Source organism: Sinocyclocheilus rhinocerous, unplaced genomic scaffold, assembly GCF_001515625.1.
Source record: "Sinocyclocheilus rhinocerous isolate Xijiao unplaced genomic scaffold, SAMN03320098_v1.1 scaffold1569, whole genome shotgun sequence".
In the NCBI taxonomy this organism is placed as follows: Eukaryota; Metazoa; Chordata; class Actinopteri; order Cypriniformes; family Cyprinidae; genus Sinocyclocheilus; species Sinocyclocheilus rhinocerous.
Window position 1 is genome coordinate 141,546 of NW_015663506.1, and position 17,358 is coordinate 158,903.

Here is a 17,358-nt window from a genome sequence, read left to right on the forward strand (position 1 = left end):
AGCCTTTCATCAGTGCAAGGAAGTAGATGCACTTAATCATTTAACAGAATAGATCATTTACTCACCCTGAAGTCCTTCCAAAACATATGACTTTCTTCTCCACCAGACGCATAGAGAATTTTTTTTTCTTCCATGCAACCAGGGCCGTCGCTAGTGGGGTGAAAGGTGGTGACAATTACAGGGGCCCCCACTGCCCAGGGGGCCCCACAAAATCCAGCAGTTATACTATATAGGCCCCTTGGAGGGGTGTGGGGGCCCACATCAATATTTTTTCAGGGGGCCCCGAATCCTCTAGCTACGGCCCTGCATGCAACTATAATGAATCTGGAGAGTTTCCTATATATTTAAAGTCTTCTGAAGTCAAACATAGATTTATGAGAAGCACAGATCAAAATTTATGAAATTGCACTGAAAAAAAATGGTGTAGAAACAATTTTCCCTGAGAAATGACTAGTAAATTTCACAAATTTAAAATATTGAATTAAACATGAAATTTTGAAGTAGAAAGATTTAAATAACATTTTCTATAGTAAAACGTAAAACTTGTCAAACTTGAGAACCGGATCAGTCATATTCGTAAATGAATCATTTAGAGTGATTTTGTGAACTGAATAAAGTGATAAATTGATAAGATTCATTCCTCACACAAAGCTCCTGTATGTAGTAGTAGTAGAAGTATATATTTATTTAATGCCATGTCAGCATCTTAGGCTATTTTCATGGTGAAAACAATTTTAAAAATACAAGTATAACAAATACAATAAAATCCAGCAAACAAACAAACACAAGTTATATTACACAAGATTTTTTATATTAACATATAAAAATTCTAAAACTTTTTCTGGCAAAATTATACTAAATAACCCTTTAAGTGAGTTCACTTCATAAAAGAGTTTTCTACATACATTAAAAGCTGGACAGTCCAAAAAGGGGAACCTTGCAAAACATGCATTGCGTAGGGTCTTCACCTTTAAGCAAAAATGCATGAGTCAGTCTTGTATGACCATCTGGTAAATACCACTTGATCAAATCTAGTTTTAAAAGAGATTAAAAATCTGTTTGAAATTTCCGGATGTATTTCATGTAATTTATTATTTGTACATGTATCCCACTCTTCGTGCCACTTGATTAAAAGCCTCCTTTGCAGCTGCAAGCTACTGTATGACCTTAGGAGATCTGGAATATAGAGAATGTGGACCACTTTTATCATACTTTTATGGTGCTTTTGCATCATTTTTGAAACTTAAAAAGCTTCAGTTCTCATTCACTGAAAATGCATTACGAAAAAAAAAAAAAACAGTAGTAGGTCTACAATTCCTTAAATTTTCATTGTGTTTCTCATTTCTCTATGGTTCTCACGGTGTTATATGATAGAAAGTCATACAGATTTGGAATGACAAATGATTTTTTTTCTCCCTTTTGTGCTTGCACTGCTCCTTAAAATAACTCTGATGGGCACTCACACTTTGGCTCAAATTCTAGAATATTAAAGCTCCTCAGCCACTACAGGAAATCAACACACAGGAAGCTCTCGACGCACTGAGAAAAAAAAAATGCAGTGAATGGGAAAGCACATGAAAGAAGCTCCATTAATGAAACAAGAGCTTGAGAAAACAAAAAGTGTGCACATGCATTCTCCATTAGGGTCTTTTTGATCTTACACATGTTCTCTAGGCCAGCGAGGGTTCATTTTATGCAGAATAGCGTCTGCATAAAACCACAAAATTAGGTCTGTCAGATGCCTAATCAACACGTAAAGAATTAAGGCAGGAACTAAGGTAAATGTAAACAATTGCACAATTATGCAAAAAAGGCTAGAATTTGAACGTCTCCCCAGCAAAAATGGGTACTTAAGAAAATAAACATGACAAAAGAGCTTATTTAAATCAGCATTGCCAGAATTAATGCTATAAACAAGATATGACAGACAACAATCTCCTGCAGCTGTCACAGTCAAAAAATAATATGTTTTTCTATCAAAATAAGACTTTGTGCAAGTTCAGATTGAACCTCTGATTGTCACGATGTGGGTAGATGAGGCAAACAACGAAGGGGTAATCCAAAGGCGAGTCTTTTATTAACAATCCAAGAGGATAACACTGACAAATATAGGATAAAAACTCCACAACGTAACTTTAAATCAAGAGAGGGGAACTGAGGAAAACACAGGGTATATAAACACATGGAACGTAATTAAGGAGAACTGAAACAGGTGGAGAACTAAATCACAACAGGTGAACAGAATAGACTATGATTAACTAAATGAGAACAGGAACTGAACCAAATAGGGGCAAACAGGAACTAAACAGAAACAAACACATGACACTGGTAGTTTCAGATCCAGATTTCCAGATCCAATTAAACCAGGGAAAGGATTTGAATGGAAGTCAATTACTGGTGTCATGTGTCTTTTAAATAGATCATACAAATATTACAATGAAGAAACCCTGACCTCTGTCCAAGAATTTCAGACGAGGACGTCTACTTTAAAAGAAAAGAGTGGTTATGAGGCATTTGAGATTAAATTATCTCTTTATATTATATTATAAAGTGAATGGGGCACAAGTCTAGTGTGTCTGGACCTTAACAGGCACAAAAGACAGAAGGGACACAGCATGGGTGCTGCCTAACTGTGTCTCCATCCAACGTCTCCATTACACCTGAATGCCGTTAGGGGGAAATTATGGTAGTAAAGGTAGTGCAAGCCAACAAGGACAAATGGCTGTGTGGTGCAGGAAGAAAAAGCAGGGGGTTTAATCTAGAAGTGTTTATGTCAGGGGTGGCGAACGTCGGTCCTGGAGAGCCGCAGCCCTGCAGAGTTTTGCTTCAACCCTAATCAAACACACCTGAACAAGCTAATCAAGGTCTGAACGGTTACTAGGAAGCTACAGGCAGGTGAGTTTTTATTAGGGTTGGAGCTGAACTCTGCAGGGCTGCGGCTCTCCAGGACAGGAGTTCGCCACCCCTGGTTTATGTTGTTATGAACAGATGGCACATGTGGCTAATGGCCAGAAAGAACACGCAAACACAGGCTAAGGCAGAGGGTCACATTCCTTCATATAAATTAGTATATGTAATGACAGGATGCCTTGGTGGTGTGAGGGTAATGATGAGTGAAGAGACTGTGATATTAGTGCTCCCATCATTAGAATGGAGGCAAATACCATTTTTTGTGCAAACAAAAATTTTATTTGTACCATTGGTTGTGCATGTGGCAAAGCAACAGCAGACCAGTCAAAGAAAAAGCATGCAGTCCAGATGTTGGAGACCACACTAAAAACCTCTGATTCAAGAACACGGTTTATGAATTTTTTTAATTCCAGATGGTTCCAAAAGGAGGTTTTCACAAGTGATGTCATTGAAATAACCATTTTGAGTTCCTCAAAAAACCTTAAAAGAACCTTTTTTTTCCCCCCTTAGTGTAAAGAAATAATCTCAAGCACTTTTATTTCCACTAAAAAGTACCTTTATGCAATGGAAAGATTTCATGGACGTTAAAGGTTCTTCATGAAACAATACATGTCAATAAAGAACTAATCAGATTTGTAACACTGATCACGTTAACTTCTTTGAACAAAAGGTCAGAGGCATCACAAGATGCCTTTGGATGATTGTCAAATCATGATGGAAAACATGATCATCAGATGTTGCACACATGTTGCATTAATAATTAAATGCGGTTATAAAGTCATATTAAACGTAGGGGGGAAAAATCAACAGTGGTTTCCGAAAAACATATATATATATATATATGTTTTTTTCAGACACGAAGAGCTGCACGGCCGTCTCTGCCACCTTCCTCACGTAATTATGTCTCTTCTCCATCCTTAACCGAGCGAAACGCAACGCAGACTGACCTCCTCTTCCTGAGAGAGAAAATCATATGTTTATATATATATATATATATATATATATGGATTTAAATCAGCAAATACTGAAGAGTTTAGAATTTAATTATTATTGCAGTGAGTAATATGTTTCTGGCATGTTGTATGTTTTGCAACAATTCTTTTTAACCCTTACTGATGCAGTGCATAGCTTTTTACTTCTTAAACAACCATGTTGGAAGACGTACACATGTACATATTCCATGATGACAATACCAAGATTCACAAGGCTCAATTTCTGAAACATTGGTTCAGTGAGCATGAGGAATCATTTTTATATGAATTGGCCAATATCTCACATATTGAGCCTGATGAATCTTGGTATTGGCATCCTGGAATATGGACATAGTAGGTGCACAGTAGGTGCATCTTCTGGTTCAATTTTCCGGTTGTTTCAGAAATAAAAAGCTATGCATTGCATCACTTAGGGTTAAAAGAATTGTTGCCAAACATACAACATGGAAGAAATATATTAATCACAGCAATAATGATTCAGTCTTAAAATCTTATTTGTTTATTTAAATCTAGACAGTGACTTTTTTGTGGCCAAAAAATTAGAAAATTAAAATTTTAACTGAAAACAAGGTGTGATGCGTGTCATATTTCTGGACATCTTGAAATGTACTTCTTTATAAAAATGCACAAAAAAGTTAAATAAATGTAAATATTAAATGTAAATACATAAACTAATATGAGTCAAAAGAATGTATGAACAGACGAGTCTGTGTGTTTGGATAGATGACCAAATTGTTGGTCATTATCCTCATACTAAAAAGTGGAAAATATTTATAAAGAACAAGCAGATATGTCCAGACTTTTGACTGCTACAGTAACCGAAACCGTAAATAGAAACAAATAGCCACAGGAGCTTATAAATTATTACTAAGAAATGCTGGAGGCTCAATACACCAATCTAGGAGAAAAGTAGTGTTTGGATGGCACAGATTACCCCCTGTGGTGAAAGAGCAGCAGCAAATAAACATCTCAGTGGGAGGACACATGGCTAAGCAGAGATACCACTTCTGTAAATGACAATCTAGAGCACATGAAAAAAAAAAATGGTAATAAATCTCTAATGTGTTCTAAGTGCTGTGAGCTCCACTTAGAAAAACACTCCTGTCGGCCTGTATGAATAGCTCAGGAAAAGTGGTTTATAAAAAGCTCTGGTTGAGTAATTGTGAATAACAAAATACTATTTCAATTAGCCTATTCTTAAAAGGCAAGTTTACATGCCCTTCATAGTGCCCAAATGGAGATCAATATAAAAACAATTCATATACAAGTGGTATTACAACAGGCATGTTGTTAAAAGGAAGATATAAATATTATGCAGGAACACATGGGGGTCTCTGGTCAATATTTTATTCTCATTTATTCATTTTCAATGTGTTTTTGTGGCTCAGTCTTTCATGAAGTCTTAGCTTATTGTAATAGGCTGCCAGAAAAGCAAGTAGAAAAGCAAATTGATGATTTACTTTTGATATATATATAAAAAAGAAACAATTCGACCAGCAGACTGTGAGCTCATTAAATGTGAAACTTACTGCAAAATCTTTTGTCAACTAAGCAACATGAAAGATGTTTTCATCAATAAAAACATTTTCTAGTGCATAACCTGTGAGAGGATGTCGAGGTAAATACAAAGGGCAGTAAACACATGGCTCATTTACAAAGAGCAAGCAGATTCAACATGCAGAAGAAAAAAAAAAGAGTGAAACAAGTGTGTGTCTCAGACCAGTTCACTGCATGTCATTTTAGGGCACAGAGAGCATCTGTCATTTATGCTGGCAGAGACTGATGGATAAGCCATGCTGAGATGCTCAAATAACATCCATCTCACAGAGGTGAACTAGGTCAGTGATGACATTTGGAAAGTTGCTGATGTTTCTTTAGGAAAATGTAACCCTCCTGCTTTGTGGTTATGGTAGTGTTGTAGCATGAAAAAAATGTTGTAGTCTGACCCCAAACTGTTGTGGTTGGAGTCTGTTAAATGAAAATTAAAACTGGCAAAAAATGTATAAATGTAATAAATTTAGTATTACATTACTTGCTTGCACTCTGCAGTGAATGGGTGCCATCAGAATGATGGAGTTGATTTTTTTTTTTCACAAGATATTAATCGATGGACTGGAGACGTGTGGATTCCTTGTGTATTACTGTGATTTTTTTTACTGTGTTTTTATCAGCTGTTTGGACTCTCATTCTGACGGCACCCATTCACTGCAGAGGATCCAGCAATCAGATGATCAGCTAGTGATGTAATGCTACATTTCTCCAAATCTGTTCAGATGAAGAAACAACTCCTCTACATCTTGGATGACCTGAGTGTTAAGTACATTTTCAGCCAATTTGAATTTTGGGTGAAGTATTCCTTTAAATAGATAAAACAATGTTATTACTATGAATGATTTACACAATTTTAAAAGAGATAATTAGAACATTTAACATTTCATCATTACGTCTGAGAAATAACCTAGCAGAAATTAGTTTTAATCATAGCAAATCATTCACATCCCAAGTGATGACAGATAAGCATCTCCTAGATTTATTTAAGTTAATATCCTGCTAATGTGTCCAGATAAGCACCTTCCAGATTTATTGGAGTTAATATTTGCTAATGAGCTTTTTATATAACATGTCATCATACAATGGGTTAGTACACGAAATTCTCGATGTTTTAATAGTTTTATTAAAGTTTAAAGTTTATTAAAAATTATGAAGGAAACCTGATTGCATAGGATCCCAAATATGTTTGAGCAAATCAAGACTTTGGCTATAGGGTACATTGATAAACCTCCAGGATTTCACAAACAGTACTACTATATGTAAATACTACATTACACATTCTTATAGGGTCATTTGTTTACACAAACAGAAATAGTAAATCACTATGGAGCACTTGAGTGCTAAACACAATCACATTAACGGTGAGATGGACCACCCATTCAATGTTTGCTTTGAAGACAGAAGCACAAACACAGTCACTTTCTCTTACACTTTGGTTTGATAGATCTTCACTGTATTGAGGGTGCCATCTAGTCCCCGAACAGCATGGCTTAAAGCTCACTGCAGCATTCCGAACCTTCCCCTGTAATGAATCTGCTATTGATCTAGAGCTACAGGCTCACATACGGCTAGACCTCGGGCCCCTTGGACAGGAAAGCACTCATAATATCCACTCTCAGTGGTATGACTCCTCAAGAAATCCCTGAAGGTACAGCACACATTTCTGCAAGGCATTGTTTTGTGCCTAGTACTCACAGAAAAACAAATGTAGATAAAATCAAGGACCCCAAGCTATCGGTTTTTTGATTGCTGAACATGTCCGCAAAAGCTCATGCATACAGTAGATTGAATGCTACTTAGAAAACAATGAAGAAATCTAAAAGTCTGTTAGAAGTAGGAAGGAAGGCAGAGTCCTTCTAATATCATTTTTATTTTCTTATGTTGCTATGATATACATACTACTGCTGAAAGGCTTGTCACAATGAAAAACTGATACATGAGGTCAGAAATACACATTAGTCTACATGAAATATAACATGCAAGCCCTTTTGAACTAACACACGGGTGACAAAATCCATTTTGAAAGTCGTCTGATTAAATCTTCTAATCAGACATATGGCCTATCAATCTGAGAAATCGTCAAAATACACCAAAATTTTCACTTGAGACTTAAAATGACACTGTTCTACTTAACACTCACTATTAAAGGATTATTTTTGATTGTAGAAGAACAGAGATAGCAAACCAAATAATGCCCAATGCACAGTGTATTGGTGCTGAGGTACCAGGATTAGGCACTTGAGTAATTAGAACTCTGCCAAAAATGGCGGGCAAGTTTCCAGTTATCAAGGCAGAGCTTAACTGATGGCCTTTTTTTTTTTTTTTTTTGCAGTGGTTTTTTACTTCCATAATCTTGATTTTTTTTTTTCATTCCATTTAAGTTTTCTTTACTTGATCCTAAATAAAACCAATTCAAGAAATAATGGGATAAGCACCTGCAGAAAAAAACAGAGCTTCTGCAGCTTCCTGTCGTGAGGCACAAAGCGGCCACCACAGAGACTGCAGGACTTATGTAGGTCGACTGAGGGTACGTGAATGGGAACACTGAATTGCATCACAGAACAATTGTCAACACATTCATTGTGCGAAAACCCACGAAAAAACATTCACAATCAAATCAAATAATACTGGAACTCGGGAGGAGTAGGGCAAGATGTGTCATTTTTATAATCAATCAAACTGGACCAAATATTTAAAAAGGACTCAGCTCAATAAGCAGCTGCATACTGAATAAGAGGTGGTTTTTAATTCTAAAAAAGTGGCATTTTGCCTGTCAAACTATATTTTCTGCAGCAGACAATTTATTGTCTAAGCAAATAAATAAAAGATAAATTTCATGCATGTTTGGCATTTGGTAAGCTTCGGTTCCAATTGTGCGAAATACTATTATTAGAAAATATTTACAATAAAATATTCTCAAAATTAAATCTTTTTTCTTCTATATGAAAATGTCAATGATGTACAGGGCAAATAAGACTTTGGAATTGGTTTTTGCCGAGCAAATGATTTTTTTAAGTGCATACAAATACAGGTTTCTCAATGATTCCTTGTTTCTCCTTTCCTTGAGGACAAACTGAGTAAATGACACATCTTACCCCACTCTCCCTTATAAGGCTTGCTGTTGTGCCATCATCAATGTGCCAAACACATTCACTCCTACACTGCATTGACTGATGCTAGAGAACAGTGCTGATTGTGTCAAAGTCCTTACTAATTTGGGAGCTACTTGGCAGGGACTTGAGGTACTCCAGATGCCTCCTAGCATCTTCCTGGTTATGCCGTACGTAATAGATGACATAAGCGATAACCATCGTGAACCAACCAAACATGGTGACAAACATAGCCACATCTGTAGTCTTATGGTGGAAGTTACAAAAGTTTATGCCCGAATCCAAGACTTGGATGACAGGCTTGCCGGCGTACTCTTCCTGAACAGAGGTGTGGCAGCTCACCTCGTTCACAGTCTCGGGATCCAGCCTGAGTTCGCGCAACACCTCCTGAAGGGTGCACTCACAGTGCCACGGGTTGTTGGACAGGCTGATCTTGGCATGCAGCCGAGCGAAGGCCTCCTTAGGGACGCTTTGCATGCGATTATGGGATAGGTCGAGTGCACGCAAGCTCTCCGTGACACCTTGAAAAGCCCCAGCGTCCACGGTTTCGATGGCGTTCCTTGACAAGTCCAGCTCTTGGAGCCAGGGAAGGTTTTTAAAAGCCTGGTTTGGGATTTTGGTGATGTGATTGGAGGACAGAAGAAGCGACACAGTATCGTGAGGAAGGTTGGAGGGAATCTCTTCTAGGTTGCGAGAGGAACACTGCACTACCGTCAAGCCATTCTTCTCGAAGCAGTGGCAACTCTTGGGACACGCAAAACCCATTGCACTCAAACAAATCACAGCTAAAATTAATCTCAAGATAAGGGGACAGCCATGAGGGATGAAGACTTTCCTTGACACATGAACCCCTCCAGGGAAAGTCATGTCCAGCTTCTTACTTTCTGAATGCTCTACACTTCAATGGCAGTCATTGTTAATCCAAGTCATATTGAAAAATGTATGAATAAACATTACAGGTCACGGTGTCATTCCAACAGCGGGAGTTTTTCCTTATGAACGCCCTGTGAGCACTTGTGGAGTAGTGATTTACAATTTGCAGGTGTTTGAAGTCATTGTAAGTGTCCTGGAGAGAATCCAAATGAGTCCATCAACATCTGAAAGGCAATTAAACATTTGAGAGGGTAATGTTCTACAGCCAAGTTTTAATTAGAAGCCAAAAGCAGAAGAAGGATGTGAAGAGGGCTCCATTCACTTAACATCCCTCCTGCCAAGTCTGGAAACTGCAAGAATGAAAGGAGAACAGAAGAATCACCCACACAAACAGACATTAATGTGAAGTAGCATGAATTAATATTTGATCAATTTAAATATGAATTAAAGGTGGCTTTAAAGGCATGGTTCACACAAAAATTTACTTTCTGTCATCATTTTCTCAACCTTTTGTCATTCTGAACCTGTATGAGTTTCTTTCTTCTGTGGAACATGAAAAGGTATTTTTAGTAATATCTCAGTGTTTTTTTTTTCTCCATACAACTGAAGTCAATGGTAACCAAAACTATCTGGTTTCCAACATTCATCAAAATGACAAGAACAACATGGGGGTAAGTAAATGATGACAGAATTTTCATTTTTGGTGAATTACTATAAAATATCCTTTGTAACATGCAAAGCAATGTATCACAGAGTGCTCTGACCTGAAATGGCTCCAACCATGACAAAACAATTTTATTTAAGTCCCATAATCTTGCAGATAAATACATTTGTTATGCTGCATATAATCTCATTATATGATAAAGGACTGATTTATTAAAACAAAACAAATCAATTTCTCATTTACTCCATAGCAACACAAAGCTCATTAGTGGCTATTAGAAACTCTAATGATAGAACAAAAAAAATGAATCAAAATTTTTCCCATCAGTGAAATACAATAGAGGAAATAGGCAGAATATTCCAGTTGTTTTTAATACTGACAAACTCCAAAAAGGACAACAACAAAAAAAGCTTCAGGCATATCATAAAAGTTGTCAATATGACAACTATATTTCAAGTCTTGTGAAAAAATATGATTAAATTAGAGTTGATTATTAAAACAAAGCTTGGAGCAGATAAGACCTTGTCTTGGAAGAATGAAAATAAAACACTCTCAGAGCAACATGAGGGTGTTGAAAACATCTCAAGATTTTCATTTCAGGTTTCTAAACTTACATGAAGGGAGAGGAATACTTCATTAGAGAACAGATCATAACAATGAACTCCTTACATTGAGCCGATCAATCAGATCACGGCTGCCCTTTGAGGAACCAGTCTACACGGATGGCTTGTACTTTGTCAAAACCCCCTCTGCTGAGACAGCAACTCATTTTACAAGTGGCCGTAAGGCAGGTAGATGATATAAATATGCCGAACGCATGCTGCAGTGAAGCGACTTCCATTCTTTCCAGTGAAACTTTGTCACAGGCAGCACTCGAGACATGTGGAATGCATTATCTTGAAAATGTCGAAATAAAAGATTAATTCACTGGCAATATACAGTGAGCAATAAGCAACACAGCTCAGGATTGATTGCTGGTTCAGCAGCAGCTCAGTAACAGAAGTTGGTTATTGTGATGGATGCTAAAACCACATGCCACATTTAGAATCCAATAGGATGCAAGTACATGGTTCATCTATTAAGGTGTGTTGCGAAAGACAGTGAGATTGTGAAAGTACAGCTCCAGCAAGCACAGCACGTTGCATTTTGGTTGCAGTTAGATAATGTCACAGAAGACCTTTTTTAAAAATATCCAATAGAAACCACACATACAACTGAAAAATAATGTAACCAAAATTTAAAAATGTTAGAACGTTGGTAATTAATACCTGGCAGGTTTTCTTTAGCATTAAAAACATCAATATTTTTATAATTGAAACAAAACCTGCTTTATTTTAGCATCATCGAATGAGATGTAGGAGTTTATAATATACCTGAATACAAACATGCCATGTGTCTCCTTTTTTAAACTTACATGAACTTAAAAGCCAAATATGTGTCAACAACAGACAATTTAGCTTGAAAACGTTTAACTTTAATCAATTGTGAATATTCATATTGCTTCACTACATTGTTAATAGAAGAAGGAGCGCACTAGACATTCATGTTTCCGTCGCGAGTCTGACAGGAGGTTTTTTTTTTTTGTTTGCTTGTTTTTTCTGAGGTAAGGCACCTAACCTCAAGAAAAAAATATATCAATATCTTCTAAATAACACATGAGAGCAATGTCATATGTAGCTGTAAAACGGAATAAAAAAACAGCTGGAATTATGCCGACTATTTATGATTTAGACTTGGGGCTACAATAACCATATCCTATTGACACTATTTGAGCGAGCTATTGAAAAAAAACAAGAAAGACCAGGTTTACTATATTTTATCTCAAGCTCTCTCTGTCTCTCTTCAGTGAGCAATAAGCAACACAGCTCAGGATTGATTGCTGGTTCAGCAGCAGCTCAGTAACAGAAGTTGGTTATTGTGATGGATGCTAAAACCACATGCCACATTTAGAATCCAATAGGATGCAAGTACATGGTTCATCTATTAAGGTGTGTTGCGAAAGACAGTGAGATTGTGAAAGTACAGCTCCAGCAAGCACAGCACGTTGCATTTTGGTTGCAGTTAGATATTGTCACAGAAGTGCCTTTTAAAAACATCCAACAGAAACCACACATACCACTGAAAAATAGCTAATGCAACCACAATTAAAAATGTAAGAAACGTCGATAATTATACCTTGCAGGTTTTCTTTAATTAATATTTAAAAAATCTATATTTTTATAATGGAAACAAAACCTGCTTAAAATGCAAGGTTTGTAGGATGCTTTATCTTAGCATAATCAAATGAGTTAATATACCTGAATACAAACATGCCATTTGTCTCCTTTTTTAAGCTTACATGAACTTAAAAGCCAAATACGTGTCAACAACAGGAAATTTAACTTCCAAAAATTTAACTTTAATTGTGAATATTCATATTGCTTCACTACATTGTTAATAGAAGAAGGAGCGCACTAGACATTCATGTTTCCGTCGCGAGTCTGACAGGAGGTTTTTTTTTTTTGTTTGCTTGTTTTTTCTGAGGTAAGGCACCTAACCTCAAGAAAAAAATATATCAATATCTTCTAAATAACACATGAGAGCAATGTCATATGTAGCTGTAAAACGGAATAAAAAAACAGCTGGAATTATGCCGACTATTTATGATTTAGACTTGGGGCTACAATAACCATATCCTATTGACACTATTTGAGCGAGCTATTGAAAAAAAACAAGAAAGACCAGGTTTACTATATTTTATCTCAAGCTCTCTCTGTCTCTCTTCTCTCGGTGTTATTGGCTAAGACGACGCTGTGGTAGCCTACTGGTAAACACTTTATACTGAAAATGTACGAGGCAAAAACAGAGACTACGGTATGCACTGTACGAAGCTGGACTTGGTATGTCCTGCTAACAACTGACTGAATACGAGAAAAGAAGTTAGACAAAGAGTTACCGTCTAGAGAACTACAAAAGACGTAAAAACAGTCAAATTAAAATAATACTGCAAAAAAACATTGCATGGCCATATAAAGACAAGACAAATCCCCAACACTTTCCAAAATGAATTACATTTACGAACTTATTGCATTTAACCTATAGCCTAGGCTACCCTTTTCATGTGTGTTCAAATAGAAAAAGATTAGAAAGTTAGCCTTTTTAATATAAATTGAATGCTTCATAATGACTTACCATACTTGTTGATAGTTCAGTGGGATCAGTCGCCTTTGCAGTGAGTAAAAGTGAAGAGCACACAGCAGCTATAAGACATCCGCCTTGCGCTGATTGGATGCTGAGCCCTGCGCGCTGCTCCGGAGGCTGATGGTGCGCTCGCTCCACCCGCATCTCACCGACTGCTCGTGGTGGGGATTTTGATTCATTCCAGTTATTTGAATCTTTTGAATCAGTTCACCCCAAAGATTTGTTCACTTGCGTATTCAAGTGGAATCCTTTGACTAACGTAACTGGTTCGGTCAGTGCAGTGGTCCCTTCTGCAGGTTAGGTAGACCGTGAGAGTCGTTTTGTGTTTGAAGGACTATTCTATTGTAAAACAATAACACTTTTCTTGCAATACTTCTTATATGAATATCTTACGAGCTAAGGTAAAACCCCCAAAGTGAAGTTCATGAAAAATAGCTTTAGCCTAATTCCCATAGTGTTTCATGCTCTCTATCGAATGGTTTCCTAATCTTGAGCTCCAGGCCCAAAGAAATCGTGTTTTACCTGAGATGTAGCCTATAGTAAAAAAGTACCATGGTCCGCAAAATATTGACAACAAGAAACGTCTGAGTTGTCCTTGAGCCATGAGTGGCGCAGATAAACAAATAAGCCTAGCCTACTACAACGCCACCAAATCATTAAAAAAATCTTCTGAGAAGTGTTGGGAGCGTTCAAAACACTGCTGCGACGAGTTTTCGAACCCATGCTTCAGAGTGCTTTTCAAAATTAGCCTATTTACGTTTTTTTTCTATCCAAGTCATGTGGTTTCGAAATTATCTTAAAGTGCTACAAATAAATAAAAATAAAAAAACCTGTATTATCTTTAGTATTCACTGATATCTTACGCTTTGTAGCCAATAGATTATTTAATTGAAAATACTTTCAAAACGTATTTCGCATTTACACTGCTTTAGCAGTCGTCCGTCTGCAGCGATTCCAAATGAATGAGAATAGTTAAAATAAACGAGTTACCGATTTGAATCAGTATGACAAATGCTTCACTGAACTGAATTAGCCTATAATCGACATCTGAGTGACCTTCTGAACTAGGGTGACCATACGTGCCATTTTTCCCGGACGCATCCTGGCCAGGATTTCTATATTGCCTACAATATCTAGGGTTTGGCTTTGTTTGCGTGTGCAGACCGATCGGTGTATGACATCGGTTCCTTGTGTTTTCGAAACGCTGTCGAGGTACTTTGAATCAAAACAATATAGAAATCCTGGCCAGGACGCGTCCGGGGAAAATGGCACGTATGGTCACCCTATTCTGAACTGAAATATTTTTTTGGTTTGTACGTTTTTGTCATACAGACTGGCTGTTGATAGCCTAATGTGCCGTTAAGGACACATTTTTGCAATTTCTCTGCAATATATTGGCAGTTTTTTTGCAATGTAAGGAGTATAGTGAGGTAAGACATCAAGCTAGAAGGTTTTGTTTGTTTGTTTCTGTTGAGATTTTGCAAGATTTTGACCATATCAAAACAAGGATGTTCCTAATTTGTGTTTTTAATTTCCAGCTTTGTGTATCTGTAACATGGATATATTCTGAATGGCCATTCAAGACTTCAAGATTTGTGAAGCAAATGTTCTCTCAGACTAGATTTCTTCACGGTAGGCTACTTACCTAACCTAAAGACTATACTAGTGTAAATACAGCCTAGAGCCAAGAACACTCAATATTCAAGAATAATCAATGCAGTAACATCATAATAGCATTTATTGCATGTTTTAGGCTACAATAACATAAGCTACTTGAGGACATTTATCCAGGCTTGCATAAAACACAACAGTAATGACCTGACTGTGAAATGATTTAGGAACGAATTCAAATCCCACATCATGAACCTAGAATAGCCAACATCTCCTTATTTTGGCAGGACTGCAGAATATAAAATGACTCAACATAATGAGTAGTCTGTCAGTGACAGCTGACAAGTCAGACCATCACTGCACAGGACGGGAGCCATTTGTCAAAACCTTGCTCATGTGACATACGCACAAGTCTTATGAAACTGGGTGCACTGCTGTGTGTAAAATGAAGATAAAATTATATTTGTGTGCCTTGACTTTGTGTTTATGAATCCATCTGTTTCTTAAATTTAGATCTCTTCCATGAAGAAACAATAATTTGTGCTGAGGGCAGTAAGAAATTAGAGAATATAAATGTCCTCAACCTGTTTGTCTGGTTGCACATCACAACATTTTTTTTGTGTGTGTTTTCTTGAAAGCCTCATAGGCAAATCATTTGCAGAATCCTATTAAACGTGGTGGTTCAGGGTTTTTCCCTAAGGTAAAGATAAGAAAACTGCTCCTTTTTTCATTTTGGCTTTCTCAAACCTATATAGCCTACAATGACTCCAGTTTCAAACAGGGCTGTATTTCTGGAGATAATTAAAAGTGTGAAATCAAAAGCGTTTAATTACCACCAGTGTTCCTGCCAACGCCATCCACCGGTTAAATCACATCAGTTACAGGGTGTGATTTACATCAAGTGTTCAAATTTGCCTAGTGCAAGTTATTACCTTAATTGCTTCTGTTGAATTATGGGTAATGTAGTTTAAAACAGAATTTTAAACATAATTGAGGATATTGTGAACACAAAGATCTCCTCAGAGAGCCCCTTACAACTGAACATGTGGAGATAATTGGGATATTAGAAGGAGTTCATAAAAAAGATTAATGTTCAAATCTTTACAGAGATCTCGCTTTGAGAGCATGAGTCCAAAATATTCCCCTCTGGAGAAGTTTGTTCAGTCTCTCCCCTTCTTTTATATTATTCTCCATAGTTTTAATGATCTTCTGGGTGTCTGGATTGAATCTGTGGGCAGTTTCAGAAAGCTTGGGTTTGTTACTCAACCATTTTCAATTCATAATATCATCTTTTCACCAAACAACAGCATTCTACTTCCTTTTCTTTTGGCCACAGATAAGAGAGTGTTTGCAATTATACTGGTTTTCATTGTACATTTTGCTGATGGCAGACAGACACTCGGTGACCTCTTTTGATTGTTTTGTGTTTTGTAAGCAGTTCCCCGAACTCTTATTTCCTCAGCTACTCATTGTACCTGGAGGCCCTATTTTTATCTCCCAGCCATTTACCAGAATTATTGCATAAGCAGCCATTTCTTCTAATAGAAACTAGTGCACTGGTGGGACAGATTCAGCTTAATGCATTTTAATGTAGATATATTTTATTGCATCTTCCTTTTGGAAAAACTGTGCATATTTTATCCAATAATAATAATAATAATCAAATAAACTACAATTTTTAGCATGTACAGCTTGACATGGAAATGACACAAACAATAAAAGTCTTAGAATTTGAATACAGATTTAGAATTTAAATAAAGCAATAAAGCTGCTGCCACTTTCAGTCAATCCTTTCAACTGTGTGGCCAGAAATACCTCTATGTTTGCAGTATGCTGTAAAAAAAAATGTATCAGATAAATGTCTTTTTACAATGCCTGTAGCTAATGAACTTGTTCTCACCATGCAAGAGCACAAAGTAAAAAAGGTGCCAGTAAATGCACATAAAATGAAGCCTTTTAGCAATACTACTGCTTCCTGGTTGATTTTGTTGAGTCCAATCATAGCAGGAGGAGATTTCAGAAATTACAGATGACCTGTCAGTGCTCAGTCTAAATGAATAGGATTTAAGTGACAGGGACAGACAGAAGTCTGTCTGCACTTCCAGTTCGACGTTCGTCATTCTGCTTTGGATCTCTTACAGCTATATGACACATCATGGCACCCAACTGAGATAAACGTAGACTTTAAATTACTAAGATAATACTTCCAATTTGGTGATTCCCTGGAGGAAGACTTAAATTTAGATTAATGAATATTTCAACACATCACCTGCCTTGATGTGCTCAGGATTGATGATTGAATGTTAAAAGTGAAAGAGTGAAGGCAAGTGAGCTGTGATTTATAGCTCATAAGATCACAAACAGCACAGTCAGTTTCTGAGTTTCGCTGACCAGGGTACAAAAAAAAAATGCAAAGCAGACCACTGTAGAAGTCTGTAGAAGTTTTATAATAATTTGGTTCATTAGA

The 17,358-nt window shown here is 36.8% G+C and overlaps 1 protein-coding gene and 1 long non-coding RNA gene across 2 annotated transcripts; one reads left to right on the forward strand and one right to left on the reverse strand.

Annotated features, from left to right (window-relative positions):
* Positions 1 to 7,859: 7,859 nt before the first annotated feature.
* LOC107728914 (leucine-rich repeat-containing protein 3-like) lies at positions 7,860 to 13,483 on the reverse strand. Its single transcript, XM_016539242.1, has 2 exons — positions 13,272 to 13,483; positions 7,860 to 9,786 (listed from the first exon to the last, which is right to left on the reverse strand). The coding sequence occupies exon 2, from the start codon at positions 9,428 to 9,430 to the stop codon at positions 8,630 to 8,632; it is 801 nt and encodes a 266-aa protein (XP_016394728.1). The 5' UTR covers positions 9,431 to 9,786; positions 13,272 to 13,483; the 3' UTR covers positions 7,860 to 8,629.
* Positions 13,484 to 14,637: 1,154 nt separating this feature from the next.
* On the forward strand, positions 14,638 to 15,369 carry LOC107728917 (uncharacterized). The gene is made up of 3 exons (XR_001638525.1): positions 14,638 to 14,710; positions 14,819 to 14,912; positions 15,179 to 15,369. It is a non-coding gene; the product is annotated as an uncharacterized LOC107728917 (long non-coding RNA).
* Positions 15,370 to 17,358: the final 1,989 nt, after the last annotated feature.

What these genes read in the sequence shown, in the direction of transcription:
- LOC107728914 (XM_016539242.1), bottom strand. Translation starts at nt 9,430, where the DNA reads ATGACTTTCCCTGGAGGGGTTCATGTGTCAAGGAAAGTCTTCATCCCT.